At 38.2% G+C, this 23,763-nt stretch overlaps 1 protein-coding gene across 2 annotated transcripts in view; it reads right to left on the bottom strand.

Moving 5' to 3' along the window:
- LOC128653590 (uromodulin-like) overlaps positions 1–20,073 on the bottom strand; it is a 129,056-nt gene extending 108,983 nt beyond the window's left edge. Inside the window, exons 1-2 of one of the 2 annotated variants that reach the window (XM_053706971.1) lie at positions 19,938–20,073; positions 2,443–2,511 (exon numbers count right to left, since the gene is read on the bottom strand). In XM_053706971.1, coding sequence (XP_053562946.1) covers positions 2,443–2,494 — 52 coding nt within the window. In that variant the 5' untranslated portion in view covers positions 2,495–2,511; positions 19,938–20,073. Of the gene's footprint in view, positions 1–2,442; positions 2,512–19,866 lie in introns of both variants that reach the window. The other variant, XM_053706972.1, reaches the window with a different exon arrangement.
- Positions 20,074–23,763: the final 3,690 nt, after the last annotated feature.

Genomic DNA, 23,763 nt, shown 5'->3' with positions numbered 1-23,763 from the left:
ATATATGTGTTTATTTATATATATATATATATATATATATATATATATATATACATACATACAAGAACATATATGTAAACTAATATATATGTTTATTTATATATATATATATATACATACATACAAGAACATATATGTAAACTAATATATGTGTTTATTTATATATATATATATATATATACATACATACAAGAACATATATGTAAACTAATATATATGTTTATTTATATATATATATATATATACATACATACAAGAACATATATGTAAACTAATATATGTGTTTATTTATATATATATATACATACATACAAGAACATATATGTAAACTAATATACGAGTTTATTTATATATATACATACATACAAGAACATATATGTAAACTAATATACGAGTTTATTTATATATATACATACATACAAGAACATATATGTAAACTAATATATGTGTTTATTTATATATATATATATATATATATACATACATACATGCATACAAGAACATATATGTAATCTAATATATGTGTTTATATATATATATATATATATATATATATATACATACATACAAGAACATATATGTAAACTAATATATGTGTTTATTACTGAAATAAATGTTCAAAAAAGTGGGAAGGGCTCATATATATGTATATATTTTTCTACAAATACAAAGTCTAAAAGCCTAACATTGAAGGAGCAAAATACATAGGTAAATTTATATTAAAAAATAAAAAAAAAAAAAAAGAATGGCCTATTTTAGAGAAAGATGTCCTCTTGAAAAGGACTGTAAAAGAAGGGCCACACATATTTTTTATTACAAAAAAAGCTTACTTGCACCAAGCAAACTAGATTCAAATAAGGCAAAAATGGTTAAAATCAAAATCAAAAGGATTCCTCCAATGCTACCGAGCTGTTTAGTCTGCAAACACCACTTCAACGGGTCTAAACCAACAAAACCAATAGTATTCAATACAACAGGAAAAACCTTTGAGAATAAAACAAGCTGTAACTGCAAAATAGACTATATAGTGTATCTCCTTCAATGTAGCTGTGCTTAGGCAGTAGTGGGATTTGAAGTGCCTGAAAGGAGAGGGGCAGGGAGCAGCCATTTTTATCTTTTTACCCTCCTCCACAACTCAATGTGGGTGATTTGTTGCACCCTTGTTCCCCCTAAAACTGCCACTGGTCATATCAAATACCTAATATGGTTCTACTATAAGAACTAAAAATAATTAAATAGTTAAAAAAGTTACTTCTTTTCCTGACACAAATTGATAGGTAGGCTCAAGGTTATGCAAGCCATGAGCATAATATGGCACTGGTGTTTGAACAATCTATAAAAATTACTGCAAACTTTGCTGCCAGATAGTGATCAAGACACATTTAGGCTTATGAGCCTACCTCAGTATGCTTTCAAGGAAATGAGCTAAATTTCAACATAGGACCATTATAATGAAGTAATGAAGCTTACATTTTAAAGTTTGTGCCCCTTTAACTATCTTTTTTTAAATACTAGATTTTATCAACTATATTCAACTTTAGAATTACTGAATTTTTTTAAAGTCAGGTTTTCAAAAATGGGAAATAAGATTGTATTTATCAAAAGTACAATGAATCAAATCAATAATATACTAATAATAAATCAATATTTTCTTTTTTTTAGATTGAATAACAACTTAAACGTATTTAGTTTTCATCAGTTTTTAAAATATGAAAATAATTGATGCACTCAAACATAAATTAAATGAGGGAGTAAATAAATGGAATATTATAGCACATTTCTTTTTTGTGACGTCAGTAGCAAATTAGTGCACACCATGACATATTTTAAAAAGTTGGCAGGTATTTTACTGCCCTAGGTAGCCTAATTGTAGGTGGGGAGAAGGAGGGTGTGAGAAAAAATCACCTTGATCACTGCAAACTCTGCAGCAGTGATAACTATAGAAATATTTCTCATTAACTGCTTTGTGTAGAAGGGATGTCCAACTAGCAGGCCCCAGTGAATCATGTCCGTCGCACATCGATAAATGCCGACAGCATATGCTGTCGGCATTTATCATTGCACCAGCAGTTCTTGTGAACTGCTGGTGAAATACCGCCCCCTGCAGATTCGCGGCCAATCGGCCGCTAGCAGGGGGTGTTAATCAGCCCGATCGTATTCGATTGGGCTGATTGCTGTCTGCCACCTCAGAGGTGGCGGACGAGTTAAGGAGCAGCGGTCTTAGGACCGCTGCTTCTTAACTTCCGCTTCAGGCGGAACTGAAGCGGAGTGGGTCGGAAGCAGCATCCGCTGCTTCAAAAATCAACCCCATTATGTTTACGGTCCCTCTTATTTGTATTTTTACATCTTTTTTTAAACACATTTTCAAAGTATATTTGATGTGATATAGTTCTAATCTGCAATATAGCTATGAAAGAATTGAAGGGAAAAGCTATACCTTACCTAATGTTAAGCCACCAAGAGCTAGTAGCAGCAGCAGCAGAAAGATTTTCATGGTCACAAGATGGGAGTCTTAGAGGAGGGAAAAACAATATGTTAGTGTGACCTAAAATGTATTATATGATTATAAAGCCGTTTCTTAGATATACAACATTATACATATGGTAGAAACATTCAACTGTTTAATAACATTGAGGTTTAAAAGTATTTTGCAAAAACGCAACACCAGAACAAGGAGTGATGTTCAAGAAGGGTGGTGGGCTCATGGGAAATTTTCTGAAGCATTCCTTTAAAGCAAGGCTTGTTTTTCATGGAATATACTCATATTTAAAGTAGTAATGACTAAGGGCCAGATTAAGATTAGAGTGCAAATTAAAGATTCCGCTTGAGTGTTAAATGAGCTAAAAGTAAGATATTTGCGCTCGTCAGCTTGGGCTCGTATTACGAGTTGAAAGTAAACTGTTTTTGCTCTTACGCTAACCCAAAAAGCGCAAAAATACACGTGCGCATTAACGTATTCACCCATTGAAATCAATGGAGAAAAAGAAGTGGAAACAAAAACCTAACACCCCACTATTCTCATTTGCGCTAACCCAACATGAAAATATGACTGTGTTCTATTTATTCATAAATACATATTTCTACATATATCTGATGGTATTTTGGTACAATATATATCTATACCTATATATATATATATATATATATATATATTTATATATATGATTATATATAGGTATAGATATAAACAGCTATATATAGGAATATGTATTTATAAATACATCCTATATTATAAAAGACAAGTGTTTGTCTGAAGCCGTCATGCGCAGTACAGACAAACACTTGGCCTTAGATTCTATTCTCGCGCACCTCGGCATAGCTGACAGCTGACAGATTGGGAGCGTGAGGTACACAGCATACAAGCAGCTGTGAGATAGGGAGCGCAAGCTACTCAACAGCTGTGAGGTCTGCTGCGTGAGAAGCGGCAACGCGCTCCCCAGACCTCACAGCTGTTTGTGGCCGACGGGAGCGTCGCGAGGGGCGTGGCCGGGCGTCGCGAGGGGCATGGCCGGGCGGGTGTTGCCGCGATGGGGCGTGGCCGGGCGGGGTCCCGCGAAGACAGAGCCAGAGAGGGAGCAGGAGGGGGGGGGGGGGCAGAGAGCCAAAGAGAAGGGGGGGGGCAGAGAGCCAAAGAGAAGGGGGGGGCAGAGAGCCAAAGAGAAGAGGGGGGGCAGAGAGCCAAAGAGAAGGGGGGGGCAGAGAGCCAAAGAGAAGGGGGGGGCAGAGAGCCAAAGAGAAGGGGGGGCAGAGAGCCAAAGAGAAGGGGGGGGGGCAGAGAGCCAAAGAGAAGGGGGGGGGCAGAGAGCCAAAGAGAAGGGGGGGCAGAGAGCCAAAGAGAAGGGGGGGCAGAGAGCCAAAGAGAAGGGGGGGCAGAGAGCCAAAGAGAAGGGGGGGGGCAGAGAGCCAAAGAGAAGGGGGGGGGGCAGAGAGCCAAAGAGAAGGGGGGGGGACAGAGAGCCAAAGAGAAGGGGGGGCAGAGAGCCAAAGAGAAGGGGGGGCAGAGAGCCAAAGAGAAGGGGGGGGCAGAGAGCCAAAGAGAAGGGGGGGCAGAGAGCCAAAGAGAAGGGGGGGCAGAGAGCCAAAGAAAAGGGGGGGGGCAGAGAGCCAAAGAGAAGGGGGGGCAGAGAGCCAAAGAGAAGGGGGGGGCAGAGAGCCAAAGAGAAGGGGGGGCAGAGAGCCAAAGAGAAGGGGGGGGGCAGAGAGCCAAAGAGAAGGGGGGGGCAGAGAGCCAAAGAGAAGGGGGGGGGCAGAGAGCCAAAGAGAAGGGGGGGGGCAGAGAGCCAAAGAGAAGGGGGGGCAGAGAGCCAAAGAGAAGGGGGGGCAGAGAGCCAAAGAGAAGGGGGGGCAGAGAGCCAAAGAGAAGGGGGGGGCAGAGAGCCAAAGAGAAGGGGGGGGCAGAGAGCCAAAGAGAAGGGGGGGCAGAGAGCCAAAGAGAAGGCGGGGGGGCAGAGAGCCAAAGAGAAGGCGGGGGGCAGAGAGCCAAAGAGAAGGGGGGCAGAGAGCCAAAGAGAAGGGGGGGGGCAGAGAGCCAAAGAGAAGGGGGGGGGCAGAGAGCCAAAGAGAAGGGGGGGGGGCAGAGAGCCAAAGAGAAGGGGGGGGGGGGCAGAGAGCCAAAGAGAAGGGGGGGGGGGCAGAGAGCCAAAGAGAAGGGGGGGTAGAGAGCCAAAGAGAAGGGGGGGGCAGAGAGCCAAAGAGAAGGGGGGGGGGCAGAGAGCCAAAGAGAAGGGGGGGGGGCAGAGAGCCAAAGAGAAGGGGGGCAGAGAGCCAAAGAGAAGGGGGGGCAGAGAGCCAAAGAGAAGGGGGGGGGGGGCAGAGAGCCAAAGAGAAGGGGGGGGCAGAGAGCCAAAGAGAAGGGGGGGGGCAGAGAGCCAAAGAGAAGGGGGGGGGGCAGAGAGCCAAAGAGAAGGGGGGGAGAGAGAGCCAAAGAGAAGGGGGGGGGGAGAGAGAGCCAAAGAGAAGGGGGGGAAGAGAGCCAAAGAGAAGGGGGGAGAGCTAAAGAGAAGGGGGGGAGAGCCAAAGAGGGGGGAGAGAGAGAGCCAAAGAGGAAAAAGAGCCAAAAAGGTTAGAGAGCCAAAGAGGGGGGAGAGAGAGCCAAAGAGGGGGGAGAGAGAGCCAAAGAGGGGGGGGAGAGAGCCAAAGGGGGGGGGAGAGCTAAAGGGGGGGAGAGCCAAAGAGGGGGGAGAGAGAGAGCCAAAGAGGAAAGAGAGCCAAAGAGGAGAGCAAAAGAGGGGAGAGAGACAAAGAGGGGGGAGAGAGAGCCAAAGAGGGGGGGGGCAGAGCCAAAGAGGGGGGGGAGAGCCAAAGAGGGGGGGAGAGAGCCAAAGAGGGGGGGAGAGAGCCAAAGAGGGGGGGGAGAGCGGCGCCAAAGAGGGGGGGGAGAGCGCCAAAGAGGGGGGAGAGAGCCAAAGAGGGGAGGGGAGAGCAAAAGAGGGGGGGGGAGAGCCAAAGAGGGGGGGAGCCAAAGGGGAGGGGGGAGCCAAAGGGGAGGGGAGAGCGAGAGCCAAAGAGGAGAGAGAGCCAAAGAGGGGGGAGAGAGAGCCAAAGAGGGGGGAGAGAGAGCCAAAGGGGGGGGAGCCAAAGAGGGGAGAGAGAGAGCCAAAGAGGAGAGAGAGCAAAAGAGGGGAGAGAGCCAAAGAGGGGGGGGGCAAAGAGGGGGGGAGAGCCAAAGGGGGGGGGGAGATCCAAAGGGGGGGGGGAGCCAAAGAGGGGGGAGAGAGAGCAAAAGAAAGGATGGAGAGAGCCAAAGAGGGGAGAGAGAGAGCAAAAGAGGGGAGAGAGAGAGCAAAAGAGGGGAGAGAGAGAACAAAGGAGAGGGGGAGAGAAAGCAAAAGAGAGGGGGGAAAGAAAGCAAAAGAGAGGGGGGAAGAGAGAGCAAAAGAAAGGGGGGAGAGAGCAAGGGGTGGGACCGCTGTTCTGAAAAAAATGGCCCGTGTACACGGGCTTTAGTACTAGTAGAACATATTCCGCTATGTGCAGAACATTGGAATGTGAAATGTTTACAGTAAATACATAGTTAAAACCTTTATTAAATATGAATATTGCATAAATATGCTTTTCTATGTTTTCATCTACTTAACGGCAAATGGCTCCAATGCACTTCTATATATGTCTATATATGTGTATATCTGTCTGGAAATAAATATATACACATATAAATACATAAATGCATCTGTACACACATAAAAATAAATATATACGGTGTATATATATATATATATATATGCTCACATATACATATACATGTATATATCTCTATCTTAAAGCCCTTTGTCTGCCTTTTTTTTCTAACATCTGAGATCTCATATCTCTGACCTTTAAAACTTTTGTGTGCAATATTATTATTGAATAATTTTTATTAGATAGTGTTATTTTGAGTGTAACTATACTTTGTAATGTATTTTTGATGTGTTTTGTGACACTTTTATGTTTTGCAAAACAATTAACCATAGCTCTGAAGTCGTGGTAATCATTCTAGCGTAAATCACAATTGCGCTCAAGCGATCGCATTTACTTTCAACTCTTAATATGAGCGGTAAGCCAGCTGAGCACAAACCCCCACGATAAACGTTAGCGCCCCACTCATAGTCTGGCCCTAAGACTGTAAGGTAATTTTAGATAGAATTCAAAAAGAAATATGGGAAGATATTTCTTACCAGCTATCAAACTCTATCTATACTATAATCACAATTGTAATGTGTCTGTCGCCATCGCCAGTTGTGCACACATCCTCAAAGGAATGTTGGCTGCAAGCGAATGGCATTTTGGAATCCACCTGGATGCAGCGTAGGCAAACACATGCAACCACCCGCATGAAATAACTAAAACACGTAACTACCCGCAAGAAATAAAAAAAAAAAATTAACCGCCTGCACGATGTATTCAGAAAAAAAAACTAACTGCCCGTATGAAGTATAAAAAAATAAATAAAACTAACCGCCCGCACGAGGTATAAAAATAAAACTAACCACCCACACGAAGTATTAACAAAACAAAGTAACCACCCGCAAGAAGTATTAACAAAAAAATAAACATAACCGCCCATACTAAGTATTAACAAAAAAAACTAACCCACAACAGAAACTACCTAACCCTTAGACCGCCAAACCCCCACAAAGCCAACTAAATAAATTACAATATTAACTCCTAAACCGCCAAACCCTGAAATGCAAACTAATTATACTATTAACCCCTAAACCAACAAACCCCCACATTGCAATAAACCTAATTAACCTATTAACCGCTAAACAGCCAACCCCCACAAAGCATATAACTAATTTAATTGATAAGCTCCCTAACCTAACACCCCCTAAATTAACCCAAATTACTACTAAATTACAATTAAAATAAAAAATCCTAACATTAAATTACAAAAAATTAATCTAACATTACATAAAATAAAAAAGTCTATTACAGAAAAAAATAAAAAAATAATAAAAAATAAAAAAAAATTAAAGCTAATCCCTATGAAATTAAAAAAGCCTCCCAAAATAAAAACACCTCCTAATTTAAACTAAACTACCAATAGCCCTTAAAAGACCTTTTGTAGGGCATTGTTAAACAGCTCTTTTACATTTAAAAAAATACTAAGTCCCCCTAACAATAAACCCCCCCATCCATGAAACCCCCCAAAATAAAAAAACTAACACTAAAAAAACCTAAACTACCCATTGCCCCTAAAGGCAATGCTCATTTGTATGGGAATTGCCCTTAAAAGTTCATTCAGCTCCTTTACTGCCCTTAAAAGGGCATTCAGCTCTTTTACAAGCCCATTAAATCCCTATTCTTAAAAAAAAAATCCTAAATCTAACCCCCAAATAGGTACTCACTGTTCCTGAAGTCCGGCGGAGAAGGTCTTCTTCCAGGCAGCTCCATCATCTTCTATCTTCATCCGAAGCAAAGGCAGTGCGGAGCTGGCTTTCCCGAAGCACGGATCCACAGCGGCGGTCCTCAGAGGCGGTTCTCATCAACGGTCTTCAGAGGTGGCTGTCCAAAGCGGCATGGAGCTCCTTTTCATGCGATCATCCGACGCACACTGAAGATTAAATGCAAGGTACCCCATATTTATTGGGGTACCTTGCATTCCTAATGGCTGAAATTTTGAAATCAGCCAGTAGGATGAGAGCTACTGAAATCTTATTGACTGATTTGAACAGCCAATAGGATTTCAGTAGCTCTAATCCTAGAATTTCAGCCAATAGGAATGCAAATTGAATGTGGTACCTTGCATTGAATCTTCAGTGTACGACAGACATCGGATGAAGAGGAGCCTCCACGCTGCTGAGGACCACCACAATTGAGGATCGCTGCTGAGGATCCACGCATCGGGGAAGACAGCTCCGCACCTCCGCTCTGCGCCGTCTTCATTCCAGATTAAGAAAGAAGATGATGGAGCTGCCTGGAAGAAGACCTTCTCCACTGGACTTCAGGAACGGTTAAGTACCTATTTGGGGGTTAGATTTAGGCTTTTTTTATTTTTTGGGTGGCTTTTTTTTTTTTTTTAGATTAGGGTTTTTTGGGCTAGAAAAGAGCTGATTGCCTTTAAAGGCAATTAGTAGTTTAAGTTTTTTTTAGTGTTTTTTTATTTTGGGGGGGTTTGGTGGGTGGGGGGTTTTACTGTTAGGGTTTTTGGTAATTTGTTTAGGTAAAATAGCTGTTAAACTTAGGGTAATGCCCTACAAAAGCCCTTTTAAGGGCTATCGGTAGTTTAGTATTAGTTTAGGGGGTGTTTTTATTTTTGGGGGGATTTTCTATAAAGGTATTAATTTAGGTTTATTTTTTTATTTTGGATAGCTTTGTTAATTTTTTTCTGTAATTTAATTTTTTTTATTTTGTGTAATTTTAGCTTTGGGGTTTTTTTTTTTTTTTAAATGGACCGACACTCTGGGCAGGCTTATCGCCTATTGTTGTTAGAATTTTTTTTTTTTTATAATAATAATAAATATGTTATATATTTTTGTTCAGTAGATGTCGCTTTGTGATAATTTTTGTTAGAAATTTATACTCATTAAATAAATTTAGTGATATAAAAAAAAAATATTTAGCAAACTTTATGATAAGCTTTTATTAAGCAAAATGGCATGACACCAATTTTTGAAATATTTGGTAGGTAAACTTAATAAAAAATATAGTAAGGTAAAGTTAGTCAAAGAGGCTCTGCTGCCTTCTGGCTGTATATAATCCATAATTTTAATTATTGAATAACTTATGTCTGTGGGCCTGATTTTCAAAACGTCAAAGCTCAAGCGAAATATTCCAAGTCTTGTCAAGGCCCTTAAAAACACCATTAATTGTATCTTGAGAAATGTTGATATGTATTGTTTTTTTAAGTGAACCATAGACTCCTACATTAAAATACAAGGTCTGAACCCCCCCAAAGAATTTGTGTAATTTCTCTCTGTGGCAGCAAGATTTTGAATATCAGGCCCTCTGTATTTAGTTACTGTGCCTGTGCGGCTATAGTTTTAATTTGCTGGACTGTTCAACATGAAACCTCTTTTTCTGGGGTGTGGGGGGGGTATAGTAAGTTTTGTGGGCACCTTCAGTATTTGTAGTAAATGTAATGACAATTTTTGGATTTACTAATTATTAAAAGGTAAATTTAACATGTAGATAGATTTTACTGTCTAACACATACCTTTATTATTTGAAAAAGTAGAAGTAATGGTTTCTGAGATAAACATTAAAATTTATATTATATTTCCAGAAGCAAAAAGCTGAATGAATTGTTAAAGACTTTGTGCTCTTTAACATCATTTGGCAGCAGAGTTTTATTTGGGGATCACAGTCCCTCATATTGATCTGTATGGTTCCATAGATTAGAGGGCAGTGGTCACCTGAAATGGTTTTCGGTATCATGTAAATATTAGTGGAATTCAGACTACAAACATGCACATCACATACACTACACACACACACACACATATAAAAGAAGCACATTGTAATTAAGCTGCAGTTTTTTATAGGTGGAAGTTGCCATTTTAGAGATATAGAGAAATAAAACAGTAATCACATTATTATGTCTATAATGAGGTGCGAGACATTTATCACATGATAGAATGTGCATAGAATCTGTTTTGCTCTTCTTGCCTGTTAAGGAATATGAGGTAACTGGAATAATTATCATCAAGTTTTTTCTATAACAGTACATCAAATATTTACCAGCCAGTATTATAAGTGTCTGTATGTATGATAGCAAGTTCTAGCAATCATAATAAGACAGATTACGAGTGTAGCGCAAAGGTTTGCGCTCAAGTGATATTGGGTTTTCACGTTCGTTTGAGTGCAGGTTAAATTTCACTCATATTACAAGTTAAAAGTAAACTTCATTGCTTGAGCGTAATTCAAGTTAACGCTCTTCCGGTTAGCGTGTCGTCAGAGCTGTGGTTAAGTGTTTCATGAAAAAGTGTCACAAAACACATCAAAAATACATTACACAATACAATGAGACTCACAATAACATCTAATAAAAAATATTTAAATAACTATTTAAAATTAATTATAATTATTTAAAATTATTTAAAACAATATTGCACATAAAAGTTATAAGGGCTCAAAGATAAAAAAAAATAATTATAAATAACAATACAATAGAAAAAAAGGCAGGCAAAGGGCTAAACATGGATATATATATAGTCAAGCAGTATTGCTTTTTGCTTTGCTAAATTGGGGAAGTTATTACCTTAGATATTTCATATATTGGGTTAAGTTTTAATCCAAACCTTGCATCCCCCCCCAATAAACCTTGATAACGAGTGCCTGATAGTGACTCTTTAGTCTTTAGGGTTTTTTTTTCATCTAAGGATACAAGTGTTCGCTGAAATCTCTATATGGTCTCTCCACTGATCACCACCATATTCTCTCAGATTTCAAAATGGAAGGTGGAAGTGTAGTGATATGGGACAGGGAGTCCTATAAAGATGAGCTTTTACAACAACTGAATAACCGTGAAGACTATACATCTCTTCCAGGAGATCCGACTTCAGTCTTTGTGAGAGAGTTGAGGTCTCTACTTGAGGACATATTGATCGTAATACTCATGACTATCTAGTTGTCCAGGAACCAATAATCCCTATCATCAATATCCTTCCGAAAGTCCATAAATCTCTTGCTAAGGTTAAGGGGCGCCCCATTGTTTTGGGCATTGACTCAATCTGTGAACCACTGTCAGAGTGGTTAGGCAGTTTGCCCCAGCCCCTGGTCCCTAAACTGCATTGTTATTTGAGGGACACCAAACACCTCTTGCAGATTTTGGATAACTTTATTTGGGAACAACACTACAGCTGGTTAACTGTGGATGTGGTATCCTTATATTCATCTATTCCGCATGAAATGGGGATTAGGGCCATTACATTTTTCATAGAGAGAGATACAGCTTATACACCTAGCTTTATTGATTATATCCTGCGAGTGACACATTTCCTCCTAAACCACAATTATTTCAGATTTGATGGTAATTACTTTCTTCAAATAAGGGGCACCGCCATGGTGGCAAAATTTGCCCCCTCATATGCAAACTTAACCATGGGCTGGTGGGAGCTAACCAACATATATGGAGAAAGTAATAACTATGCTAGATTGATAAATCATACTACAGATTCCTTGATGATCTGTTATTTGTGTGGACAGGAGACAAGAAAGAGACAGAAGGGTTTGATCACCACCATATTTTTGTATTACAATTTCTGACTGTGTAGGCTTTCCAGGGTCTAACTTTGATTCTATATTTTCAAATTTTACACTTACCACTAGGGAAACATCTAATGCTGACACAGAGTCTAATGTATATTACTCTCAGATTTCCATGGCTGATCTTGATCAACTGGAACAAGATTTTGAAAAAATCTTTAATTAAACTTTAGTTAGTAATTCTCTAGGTGGTCAATTTCAGTCTATGGAAACATTGATGAAAAAAGAAAATAAATTGAAATGGGACAAGTGGACCTTGGAGAGGTATATACGTTTACAAATAGTTCCTAGAGGCCTCAGAATTATAAAATTCCCCACGATCACAACTGATGATAAAACATTAATTGATAATTGGAACAACAATTTATCTGAATGTTCTTTCAAACTTATGCAATTAATTACTGAGTATAAAGATGTACAGTTGTTAGGTGTCAGGAAAGAAATAGAGATATTACAAATTGAACTGGATGTGATTATCCTAGAGGCAAAATATAAAGCATATGATGGTATTCTTAAAGAAACCATTGCAGCACTCAAGAAAGAGCTAATCCAAACAAAACACGAAACATTTATGAGAGATCAGTTGGATTACTCCCAAGGTAAAGTGTATGTTTGGCAGAGATCTTTCAGAAACAGATAACGTGACAGATATAACAGACAAAGAAATCAAGGAAGGGGAGGTAAACAGGTGGGTGATAACTCAGAGTCTCAGCTAAGAGGTACAGACTCAGGTGAAACAACCAATTCAGATAATGATATGACTGATAATGACCTAGGTAACAGCTACACTGATATCCATCTAAAATCAATATTAAAACCCCAAAAAGAACAAGCACAAAGGACAGTCAAATTTCAAGATAACACCACTAATCCCCCATCAAATCTAGGAGGTAATAACCAAACCCCTATTCTACAGAATATGGGAAGCAATACTGTTACTATTGTGGACAAAGACCATAATTACCTAAAACAGGTTTTTCAAACTCCCCCAGTGAATCCCCCCAAAGAGGAGGGGGGGCAAGAGGCATAACAAGGGGAGGAAAGACAAATCAGTCTCACTACTCTCTGAGGCAGGGCAGGAGACAAAACAAATACCAATAGACAGACCCACTATTAGCAATGTGATTAATTTAACAGACTACCCTTTGAGTGAATATGAATTAAAAGTTTTAGGATATGGAATGGGCTTTGTACCAACCAGCAGGTTTAATCTTTTCCAGACATTGGTAGATGTCAATAGACTTATCCGCAACTTTACTTTGATAAAACATTTCAAAGAACATCAGTCTGGTGATGTAGAAACTAAAATTATCATCCAGAATATGTTATTAATATAAATTCATGTGGGGGTTTCAAACCAAAATCTGTGTTTTATCCTGTTCAATCGAGAGGGGATATTCTCCTCAGTTTCCAGAAAAGGATTGAGGCAGACCTAATAGCCTTGTCACTGGGGCCACTGGGGCTCCCCTTAACCCCACTAGAGAGGAGATAATGACAATTGAGTAATTGAAAAACAATGATTAATTGATAATCAAAATTGTGGACAAAGGTGGAAGTGTAGTGATATGGGACATGGAGTCCTATAAAGATGAGACTGAATAATTGTGAAGACTATAGATCTCTTACAGGATATCCGACTTCAGTCTTTGTGAGAGAGTTGAGGTCTCTACTTGATGATGGCCTTGAACTAGGACATATTGATCGTAATACTCATGACTATCTAGTTGTCCAGGAACCAATAATCCCTATCATTCATATCCTTTGAAAGTACATAAATCGCTTGTTAAGGTTAAGGGGCACCCCATTGTTTTGGGCATTGGCTCAATCTGTGAACCACTGTCAAAGTTGTTGGGCAGTTTGCTCCAGCCCCTGGTCCCTAAACTGTATTGTTATTTGAGTGACATCAAGCACCTCTTGCAGATTTTGGACAACTTTATTTGGGAACCACACTATAGCTTGTTAACTGTGAATGTGGTATCCTTATAGTTATCTATTCCGCATGAAATGGGGGTTTCCTAGAGAGATATAGAGCTTATACACCTAGCTTTATTGATTATATATTGCAAGTGGCACATTTCCTCCTAAACCACAATTATTTCAGATTTGATGGTAATTACTTTCTTCAAATAAGGGGCACCGCCATGGGGCAAAATTTGACCCCTCATATGCAAACTTAACCATGGGCTGGTGGGAGCTAACCAACATATATGGAGAAAGTAATAACTATGCTATATTGATAAAATCATACTAATGATTCATTGATGATCTGTTATTTGTGTGGACGGGAGACAAGAAAGAGACAGAATAATTTGTGCAATCTCAATGAGAACATTTGGGGTCTCAAGTTTACTTTTGAATTAAATACCAGCTCAATCTCCTATTTACACCTAATGCTAAGGTCTAATAGTGAAACAGGTAGAGTAGATACCACAATCTTCAGGGAACACCCATCTACACGGAAAGAGTAACAATCCAGTCAGTGTCCCACAATCAATAGCAAAAGGACAATCTATCAGAACAAAGATAAATTGTTCTGATAATAGAGACTACACTGAACAGAGTAAAGAACTCACAAGGAGACTAGTTGAAAGAGGGTATAGAAGGCAGACTATCAAGATAGCCAAAGAACAGGTAGACAAGATTGACAGAGACGTACTGTTAAAAGATAGACCAAAACCAACATCCCCTAAAAATGACAGAGATAGAGAGCGAGTGACATTCATCACACAGTACTCTTCAGATTATAATGAAATATGTAAGGTAATTAAGAAACACCTTCCTATCTTAGCTGACGATGATGGGTTAATACAAGTGGCCAAGAGTGGATGCAGATTCTTATATAGAAGAGGAGTCCCTTTGGGAAATATTTTATCCCCTAGTGACTTGCCATCAGATTCTGGCACTAGCTCATGGCTATCTTCAAAGGGGATGTACAGGTGCGGCTTTGGCCCATGTATCCTTTGCAACTTCATATAAAGGGGGAGAAATTTCAAGTCTAACACGACAGAGAAGGAATAAGGTTGAAAGCTGTGTAAATTGCAGAGCAAAATTTGTTATTTACATGGCATGGTGTACTTGTTCCAGAATACAGTACATTGGATGTACTTTTAGGGAGGCCAGGGAGAGGATCCAAAAGCACCTCTCCGATATTAAAAGATCTGATGCTCGATCAGAACTGGCAAAACAGGAACATGCTAGTTCCAACTCCACTTTCAAATGGATGATCATTTAAAAAATAAAAAAACAAAAAGAGGTGGAGATCTAAACAATTTGCTGTTTAAAATGGAAGCCTTTTGGATTTTCTCCCTGGCCACCTGAATTCCCAATGGCTATAACTCAATTTATGACATCATCAATTTTTGGGAATGATCCTCACCACTAATTTAGTATAATAAGATTACCAATAATTAAGTAATGAACCCCTGATAAAATATTGGTATTGGCTAGTATTAATATTTATGGATAGCGCAAAAGGAAATTACTCTCATCACACTTTACTGACTACTTTGAAGCTAAACAGGATGTATGGTTTGAATAAACAAATATAATGAGAGGCTGTTAGTTTGCTCAATTAGGTTGCTGTCTTTTAATTAATTATGTTTTGCCCTTAAAGAATCAGGGTTATTATATAGCCCTAATGTTATACGATTTCTTATCTGCAAATTTTTGCTGTTTAATTGTTAACATAGGTAAAATCTGTGCATTTTTCCTTTAAGTTTTGTGATATTCACTATATTGTTTACTTCTGGCATTAACAAGGTTGTAGTCTACCTATAATCAAGAAAATAGAGAGACGCACTCACTGAGACAGAACAATAGCTAGAAAAACTTCAGTGCTTATCCACAAGGCCAGTGTCACTCAGGGTGTAGTATCTTTTTGCACACTATGCCTTTTCACAAAGAAAAAATATCCTGTAGCATATCAGTCTGATCCTGCCACTGCACTTCACTGACGAGGCCCAAGAGAGGCCGAAACGTACGTCTGGGGTTTGTTGTTTGTCTTGTTCAGAGAAGAATTGCCTGGTATTTCGGTGCTGGACTGTCATTGGACAGGATCAGACTGATATGCTACAGGATATTTTTTCTCTGTGAAAAGGCATAGTGTGCAAAAAGAGACTGCACCCTGAGTGGCACTGGCCTTGTGGACAAGCACGGAAGTTTTTCTAGCTATTGTTCTGTCTCAGTGAGTGCGTCTCTATTTTCTTGATTATAGGTAGACTACAACCTTGTTAATGCCAGAAGTAAACAATATAGTGAATATCACACAACTTAAAGGAAAAATGCACAGATTTTACCTATGTTAACAATTAAACAGCAAAAATTTGCAGATAAGAAATCGTATAACATTAGGGCTATATAATAACCCTGATTCTTTAAGGGCAAAAAATAATTAATTAAAAGACAGCAACCAAATTGGGCAAACTAACAGCCTCTCAATTTTATTTAAAAAGAATAGCTGTCTCTTGATGTTTTTTGCAGGCATTTTTTTGCAGCAGTTCAAAAAATATGTTGTGCTTTTGAAAATGCATGTGCGCCAATACCTTTTTGTTTGTATATTGACTAGGTCATATTGGCAGCACTCCCAAAGATGTGTATATAAACTTTTTGTAAGTGTGCTAAACCAAATGTTGTGTATATATATATATATATATATATATATATATGTGTGTGTGTATATATGTATTTAAAGACATATATACACATATAAACACAAATACATACGTACATAGATATAGACATATATATGTGCATTAGAGCCCTTTGCAGTTAAGTAGATAAAAACATGTAAAAACATATTTATGCAATATTCATATTTAATAAAGTGTTAAACTGTGTATTTACTGTAAACATTTCACATTCCAATGTTCTGCACATAAGGGAATATGTTCTAAGTATTTATAAATAGACATTCTTATATGTATCTGTATATATCTATACCTATATATTCATATACATTATATATAGGTATAGATATATATATTGTACTAAAATACCATACCATAAATAGGAGCTATTCTTCTATGTGAAGAACACCGGAATTTAAAATATTCATATTTTCATGTCGGGTTAGCATACGAGAATATGCGATCGGGTTTGTGCGCGTGTTTTTTTCCACTTTTTCTCTCTCCATTGACTTCTATGGGGGAATAGGTTATCAAACTCACGATATTGTAAGTTCGCCTTTTGCACGCGTTGGGTTAGTGCAAGAGTACTAACTTTTTACTTTTAACTCATAATATGAGTTCAACCCAACGTGCGCAAAAAGTTTACTTCAAGCACAATTAACGCTCCCCTTGTAATTTGGCCCAATATGTTTTAGTGTGTTTATGAAAGTTTTTTTTATCAGAATAGTTTTTTTACAGCAAGCAATCTCTTTAGAACAGAGTATTTAGTTTGACAAAAAAAACTTTCTCTTTACTTGTAGACAGAAGAAAAATTCCATTAACTAGAGGATATTTATATCACACACATGGTGCTCTGACAAAATGACAACGGACATTTGGCCGACAGCATTCTGTCTGACGGACATTTGGACCATGGATAGAATGCTGAAGCATGTTCCGAGTTTGGCCGAGGGCAGATACGCTCCGGAGTGTTCTGTTCTAATCAGAGCCTCGGGCGCCGCACCCGCCTCTGGGAACCCGCATGTCTTGTAATTCTCTGTCTGTGAAATTATCTATCTATCTATTGAATCTATCTATTTATATATCTATCTATTGAATCTATCAAATTTATCCATCTATTGCATCTATTTATCTATCGAATCAATCTATCTATCTATCTATTTATCTATCTGTCTATCTATCAAATCTATCTACCTATCTCGTGGCCGGACTGTTATCTGACAGCCAATTGTGTGTCTGACTATTATCCGTTGACCAAATGTCCGTCTGCCAAATGTCTGTCAGCCAAATGTCCGTTTGCTATCAGTCCGGCCACACACACACACATATTGTTTAGAATAAAAAAAACGAGGAAATTCAGTGGCAAACAACTTATGTTAAAGTGTCAGTCAACCTAAAAATAATACTATATAATTCTGCACATAGTGCAGAATTATATAACATTATTTTAGTGCTATAGTTATAAAAGCCTTTTTTCCCTTTTAATATTTTAAAAATATGGTGCTTTTACAGACCCGCTCTCTGCTCTCTGCTGAGCGGGTCTGTTTTTTTTACTCAGCGCATCGGGCAAGCTGTATAGTCACAGCCCAGCCCGACCGCGCCATAACATTAAGTGAAGCTCGGTCCTGCTGTCAGACAGAGCAGGAGCGAGCTGCACTTAGTCTTATGGCGCGGTCGGGCCGGGCTGTGACTATACAGCTGGCCCGATGTGCTGAGTAAAAAAACAGACCCGCTCAGCAGAGAGCAGAGAGCGGGTCTGTAAAAGCGCCATATTTTTAAAATATTAAAAGGGAAAAAAAGCTTTTATAACTATAGCACTAAAATAATGTTATATAATTCTGCACTATGTGCAGAATTATATAACATTAATTTTAGGTTTACTGACACTTTAATGCCAGATTTTAAAGGGACATTAATTCTTTCACAATTCAGATAGAACATACAATTTTAAACAACGTTCTAATTCACTACTATTATAAAAACATTCTTTGTTCTCTTGGTATCTTTTGTTGAAAAGTTGAGTTTTAAGCTATGAAATATGCACGTGTCTAGAGCACTATATAGCCGCAGGTTGGCAAGAATATTATACAGTTGCAAGAATACTAGATGGAAGTTTTATTTCCTGCCATGCAGTGCGCCAGACTATTGTTTCTCAACCCCGGTCCTTAAGTTACCCCAACAGGGCAGGTTTTCATTATAGCTGAACCAGTGCACAGGTGATATAATCAGCTGATGAGTGAGAGCAGGTTAGTTACCATGGTTACTGATCATTTGATTACTTCACCTGTGCTCTAGTTCAGCTATAATGAAAACCTGGCCTGTTGGAGGTATTTGAGGACCACGGTTGAGAAACACTGCTACAGACACATACCTAGCTTTCTCTTCAACCAAAAGATAAAATTAAAATTGTATGCTCTGACTAAAACACAAAAGAAAATGTTTGGGTTTCATATCCCTTTAAGTATCAAACTTTAAAAAAACATAGAAATTTAGAAATTAGATTCCCCTTCCCTAGATCATTTTATTGTTTTATATAATGCAATGAAAATGTAATATACTACAATATACTCAATGATGTTACACGTGAATTTCAGAATTTCCATTTTATTAATGTTTGAGAGAACTTTAACTGCCATAAATATAAGCCAAAAAAAAGTACCAGGCAACATTTTTTGACAAAATTACATTGAAACCTGACAACAAAATAAAATTCTCATACTCATAAAAAACAGTTTTATATATTTGAGGAAAAAAAAATAATACTGTGTTTTATACTAGGGGAAATGCCTGAAATAAAAAAATGTTATGGTAGCTGAATTTCATCACAGATTTAGAAATAGTGCTCCAATACATATATTTTACTGCTGCTAATTCTAAAAGATACTTTTCAAAGCAAGTAGTGATGAAAGAAATACTTGGGAGTGAAATAATCTTCTAAAACAAATTATAAAGTCATTCTGTATCTTTAACAAATAAATTAAGATCACTTAATAATAGATTTTTAATTGCATTAATTTTGTTTTTCTACACATTCACTTCAGATGAACTCAAAAAAACTTTCATTTGAGGAAATGTCTCCATTTCAGACACCTCAAGTTGTTAATCATTATAACAATGGCTAACCTACCAAGGCCTGCTTTTGTTCAATGTTATGAATTGTGATGTGGGTAAGTTTTAATGCCAGTTGGAAAACCTATCCACAAAATCCCTTTACATTTTAATGGAGTATATTATAGAATAACTAATTGTAAGCTTTCAAGAGGACGAGAAAAATATCAAATTGTTTATATACTGGCTCCTTTAAGCATTTTGCATTTGACATATTTTTAAATCTGAGGCCATTTGTTTATTAAATATGAGTCTCCATGTGTCCTAAACAGACACGCGTGCACACACTCACTAACAGACATGCATACATACATGTGCACATACACACCCACACACATTTACTTGCACCCACATACATGTAACACGCTAGAGATACAGACACTCTTTCTATCTAATTGTTAAAACACATCACACCCTTTACCCTTATCTATTAGCCACAGTTTCCTACCTGCATGACATTCCAGGGCTTTATGACTGTGCGCCGCACTCACATTTCTTGAAAATCTAAGATTTACTCACCTCAGATATAGCAAGAGTATGGATGAAGGCAGCTCTATGATAAGCTGATGTATTGTGACACAGAAATATGTCAATTCAAAACAATTTGTTTAATACTAGTCACATGTGGGCTTGGCAGGATGACCCAAATGTACATAATGTTTCAGAACAAGCAGTGAAAATGTAAAAGACCCATCCTATTCTAATACAAGATAAAGCGTTAAGCCTCAAGCAGGTTGCTCTTCATATCTAAAATTCTTTCAGAGCATAGCCAAGCTCAGGATAGAGTTGTTAACAAGTTCATCTATTTTAACAGAGGATTACAGAACATACTTGCTTTTAAGTGTCCAAAAACTATAAACTTAAATCTAAATATTAATATTACTAAGTCTAGTCAGTGTTTTGTAGATAGTTTCACAAAGTTGTAAGAACATTTAAAAGAACAAAACAACTAATCATATAGCATAACTTCCCATAGGAAGGCCACATTGTGCCCAATTTCCTAAAGGCTGTTCTTTGAATGTGATTGTCAATTGTGATTAATTTGTTTGGTAATGGGGCATGTACAATTATCTATAGAGAGTTTTGTTTTATAGTTTGTGAAGTCTGGTTTGTAAAGAGGTATGTTAGCTCAGTAATGTTGAGTACAGTAGAGCAGCTGAATGTGCTTGAATCTCTTCCAGTATTACTTGTGATATCACAAAAATATAACTCAACCTTATCCTAATACTGTGGAGAAAAAAGAAAATACCAATGGCACTACTGAATGTGTGGGCGGACTACTGCCTAGTATAAGGATACTCCAGTATTGTAACTGTGAGTTCCAAGGATGGTGCTGTGTATAAGAGTAATTAACATGAAAAGGAAATTGGAATAGCCTATGCTACCCAACAAAAGTATACATGTATAGCACATAGGATTATTAGGGGACAGTATCTCAATATTTAATATGTCATAGGGTCAGATAGTGAAGTATTTAAAATATAACTTTTATTAAAGGGACAGTCTACACCAGAATTTATATTGTTTTAAAAGATAGATAATCCCTTTATTACCCATTCCCCAGTTTTGCATAACCAACACAGTTATATTAATATAATTTTAACCTCTGTGATTATCTTGTATCTAAGCCTCTGCAAACTGCCCCTTTATTTCAGTTCTTTTGACAGACTTGCAGTTTAGCCAATCAGTGCCTGCTCCCAGATAACTTCACGTGCACAAGCACAGTGTTATCTATATAAAACACATGAACTAACACCCTCTAGTGGTGAAAAACTGTTAAAATGCATTCTGAAAAGAGGTGGCCTTCAAGGTCTAAGAAGCAAAATTGGTGATAAAAGAAAATTGGAAAATTGTTTAAAATGACATGCTCTATCTGAATCATGAAAGTTTCTTTTGGACTAGACTGTCCCTTTAAGAAAACTTAAAAATATAAAAACGACAAAAACACACAAACAACGTACAATTTAAAACTACGTGGCGGAGGTCAATCAGCGTGGAAATAATAATAGATGCTAGTGATACAGCATCACATGGGGTTCACTGTGAGAATAACACGTGTGATAACTATGGAGGAGGAGGCCATTAACATAGATGGCTCAGAATTAATGCTGAATACCTCCTATAATAGTATAATAAACACGTAATAATTAAAAATGATAGCTACTGCTCATATATTCCACTTAAGAGATACGTAAAGGTGTAAAGGGTTAAATTCAATATATAATTAAGCGGAAAATATCATTAAATATCTGGTTCTATGTAAAGTACCAGTGTAAAGTTGGTATAAACACTTATATTGAATCACATTTAGACTAAATCTCTTCCTGAAGCGAAGAATAAAAAGTTAGCAATACTTGAATAATGAAGTGTCAGTATTGAACGTTTAGTGACTGAATAATCAAGTATGCGTTTATGCTTGAGAAGAGTTGTAACAGGGGTAAACGTATATATGTGTATTACAAGTAGTGATGTTGCGAATAGTTCGCCGGCGAATAGTTCCCGGCGAACATAACTTGTTCGCGTTCGCTGCGGCGGGCAAACATATGCGATGTTCGATCCGCCTCCTATTCGTCATCATTGTGTAAACTTTGACCCTGTATCTCACAGTCTGCAGACACATTTCAGCCAATCAGCAGCAGACACTCCCTCCCAGACCCTCCCAGCTCCTGGACAGCAGCCATTTGAGATTCATTCTGATCCTGCATTCTTAGTGAGAGGAGGGATAGTGTAGCTGCTGCTGATTTTATAGGGAAATTCATAGCTAGGCTAGTGTATTTAGTGTCCACTACAGTCCTGAAGGACTCATCTGATCTCTGCTGTAAGGACAGCACCTCAAAAAGCCCTTTTTAGGGCTAGAACATCTTTTTTTTTTTTTTGCCTGTGTAATTTTGCCTGTGAAACATCAGTCTGCTAGTGTAATCTAATTGCAGTTGCCTGCCTGCCTGCCAGCGTGTGTGCCAGGCCCACTTGCTAAGTGCCACCACTCATATCTGTTGTAACAGTAGTGTAAATATTTAAAAATAAAAAAGTTTTTGACTGTGAAACATCAGTCTGCTAGTGTAATCTAATTGCAGTTGCCTGCCTGCCAGCGTGTGTGCCAGGCCCACTTGCCAACTAGTGCCACCAATCATATTTGTTATAACAGTAGTGTAAATATTTAAAAAAAAACTTTTTTGACTGTGAAACATCAGTCTGCTAGTGTAATCTAATTGCAGTTGCCTGCCTGCCTGCCAGCGTGTGTGCCAGGCCCACTTGCTAAGTGCCACCACTCATATCTGTTGTAACAGTAGTGTAAATTTTGTAAAAAAAAAACTTTTTTGACTGTGAAAAATCAGTCTGCTAGTGTAATCTAATTGCAGTTGCCTGCCAGCGTGTGTGCCAGGCCCACTTGCCAACTAGTGCCACCAATCATATTTGTTATAACAGTAGTGTAAATATTTAAAAATAAAAAAGTTTTTGACTGTGAAACATCAGTCTGTTAGTGTAATCTAATTGCAGTTGCCTGCCTGCCAGCGTGTGTGCCAGGCCCACTTGCCTAATTAGTGCCACCACTCATATTTGTTGTAACAGTAGTGTAAATATTTTTTAAAAAAAACTTTTTTGACTGTGAAACATCAGTCTGCTAGTGTAATCTAATTGCAGTTGCCTGCCTGCCTGCCAGGGTGTATGCCAAGCCCACTTGCCAACTAGTGCCACCAATCATATTTGTTATAACAGTAGTGTAAATATTTAAAAAAAAAACTTTTTTGACTGTGAAACATCAGTCTGCTAGTGTAATCTTATTGCAGTTGCCTGCCTGCCAGCATGTGTGCCAGGCCCACTTGCCAAGTTAGTGGCACCACTCATATTTGTTGTAACAGTAGTGTAAAGATTTAAAAAAACAACACTTTTTTGACTGTGTTAAATAATAGCATTCAGTTTCCTTCACACGTGTGCGTTTCCGTGCCTGCCTGCCAGGGCACAGTGTCACCCCAGTGCAACTCATATCTGGTGTAACAGTAGTGTACATTTAAAAAAAAAACATATTATAAATGTGTTAGTTATGCAAAACTGGGAAATGGGTAATAAAGGGATTATCTATCTTTTAAAACAATAACAATTCTGGTGTAGACTGTCCCTTTAAACAGGGAGTTTGGTCTGTCACTGTGAAGCGGGCTTAACCCTTACACTACCTGATCGATACAACATCATACCTGATGTTTTAAAGCACGTTATTCCAAACAATTTAGGAATGTTAGGTGATTTATGCCCTTTATGGATTAAAACCAGACTCTGCATCAACTATGTAATTTTCCATGGCAGTTTTGCCATGGATCCCCTTCCGGCATGCCACAGTCCAGGTGTT

This window comes from Bombina bombina, chromosome 3 (assembly GCF_027579735.1).
Source record: "Bombina bombina isolate aBomBom1 chromosome 3, aBomBom1.pri, whole genome shotgun sequence".
NCBI classification, from domain to species: Eukaryota; Metazoa; Chordata; class Amphibia; order Anura; family Bombinatoridae; genus Bombina; species Bombina bombina.
Note: the sequence above shows the minus strand (reverse complement) of the source record. Positions and strands in the feature narration are given on the sequence as shown.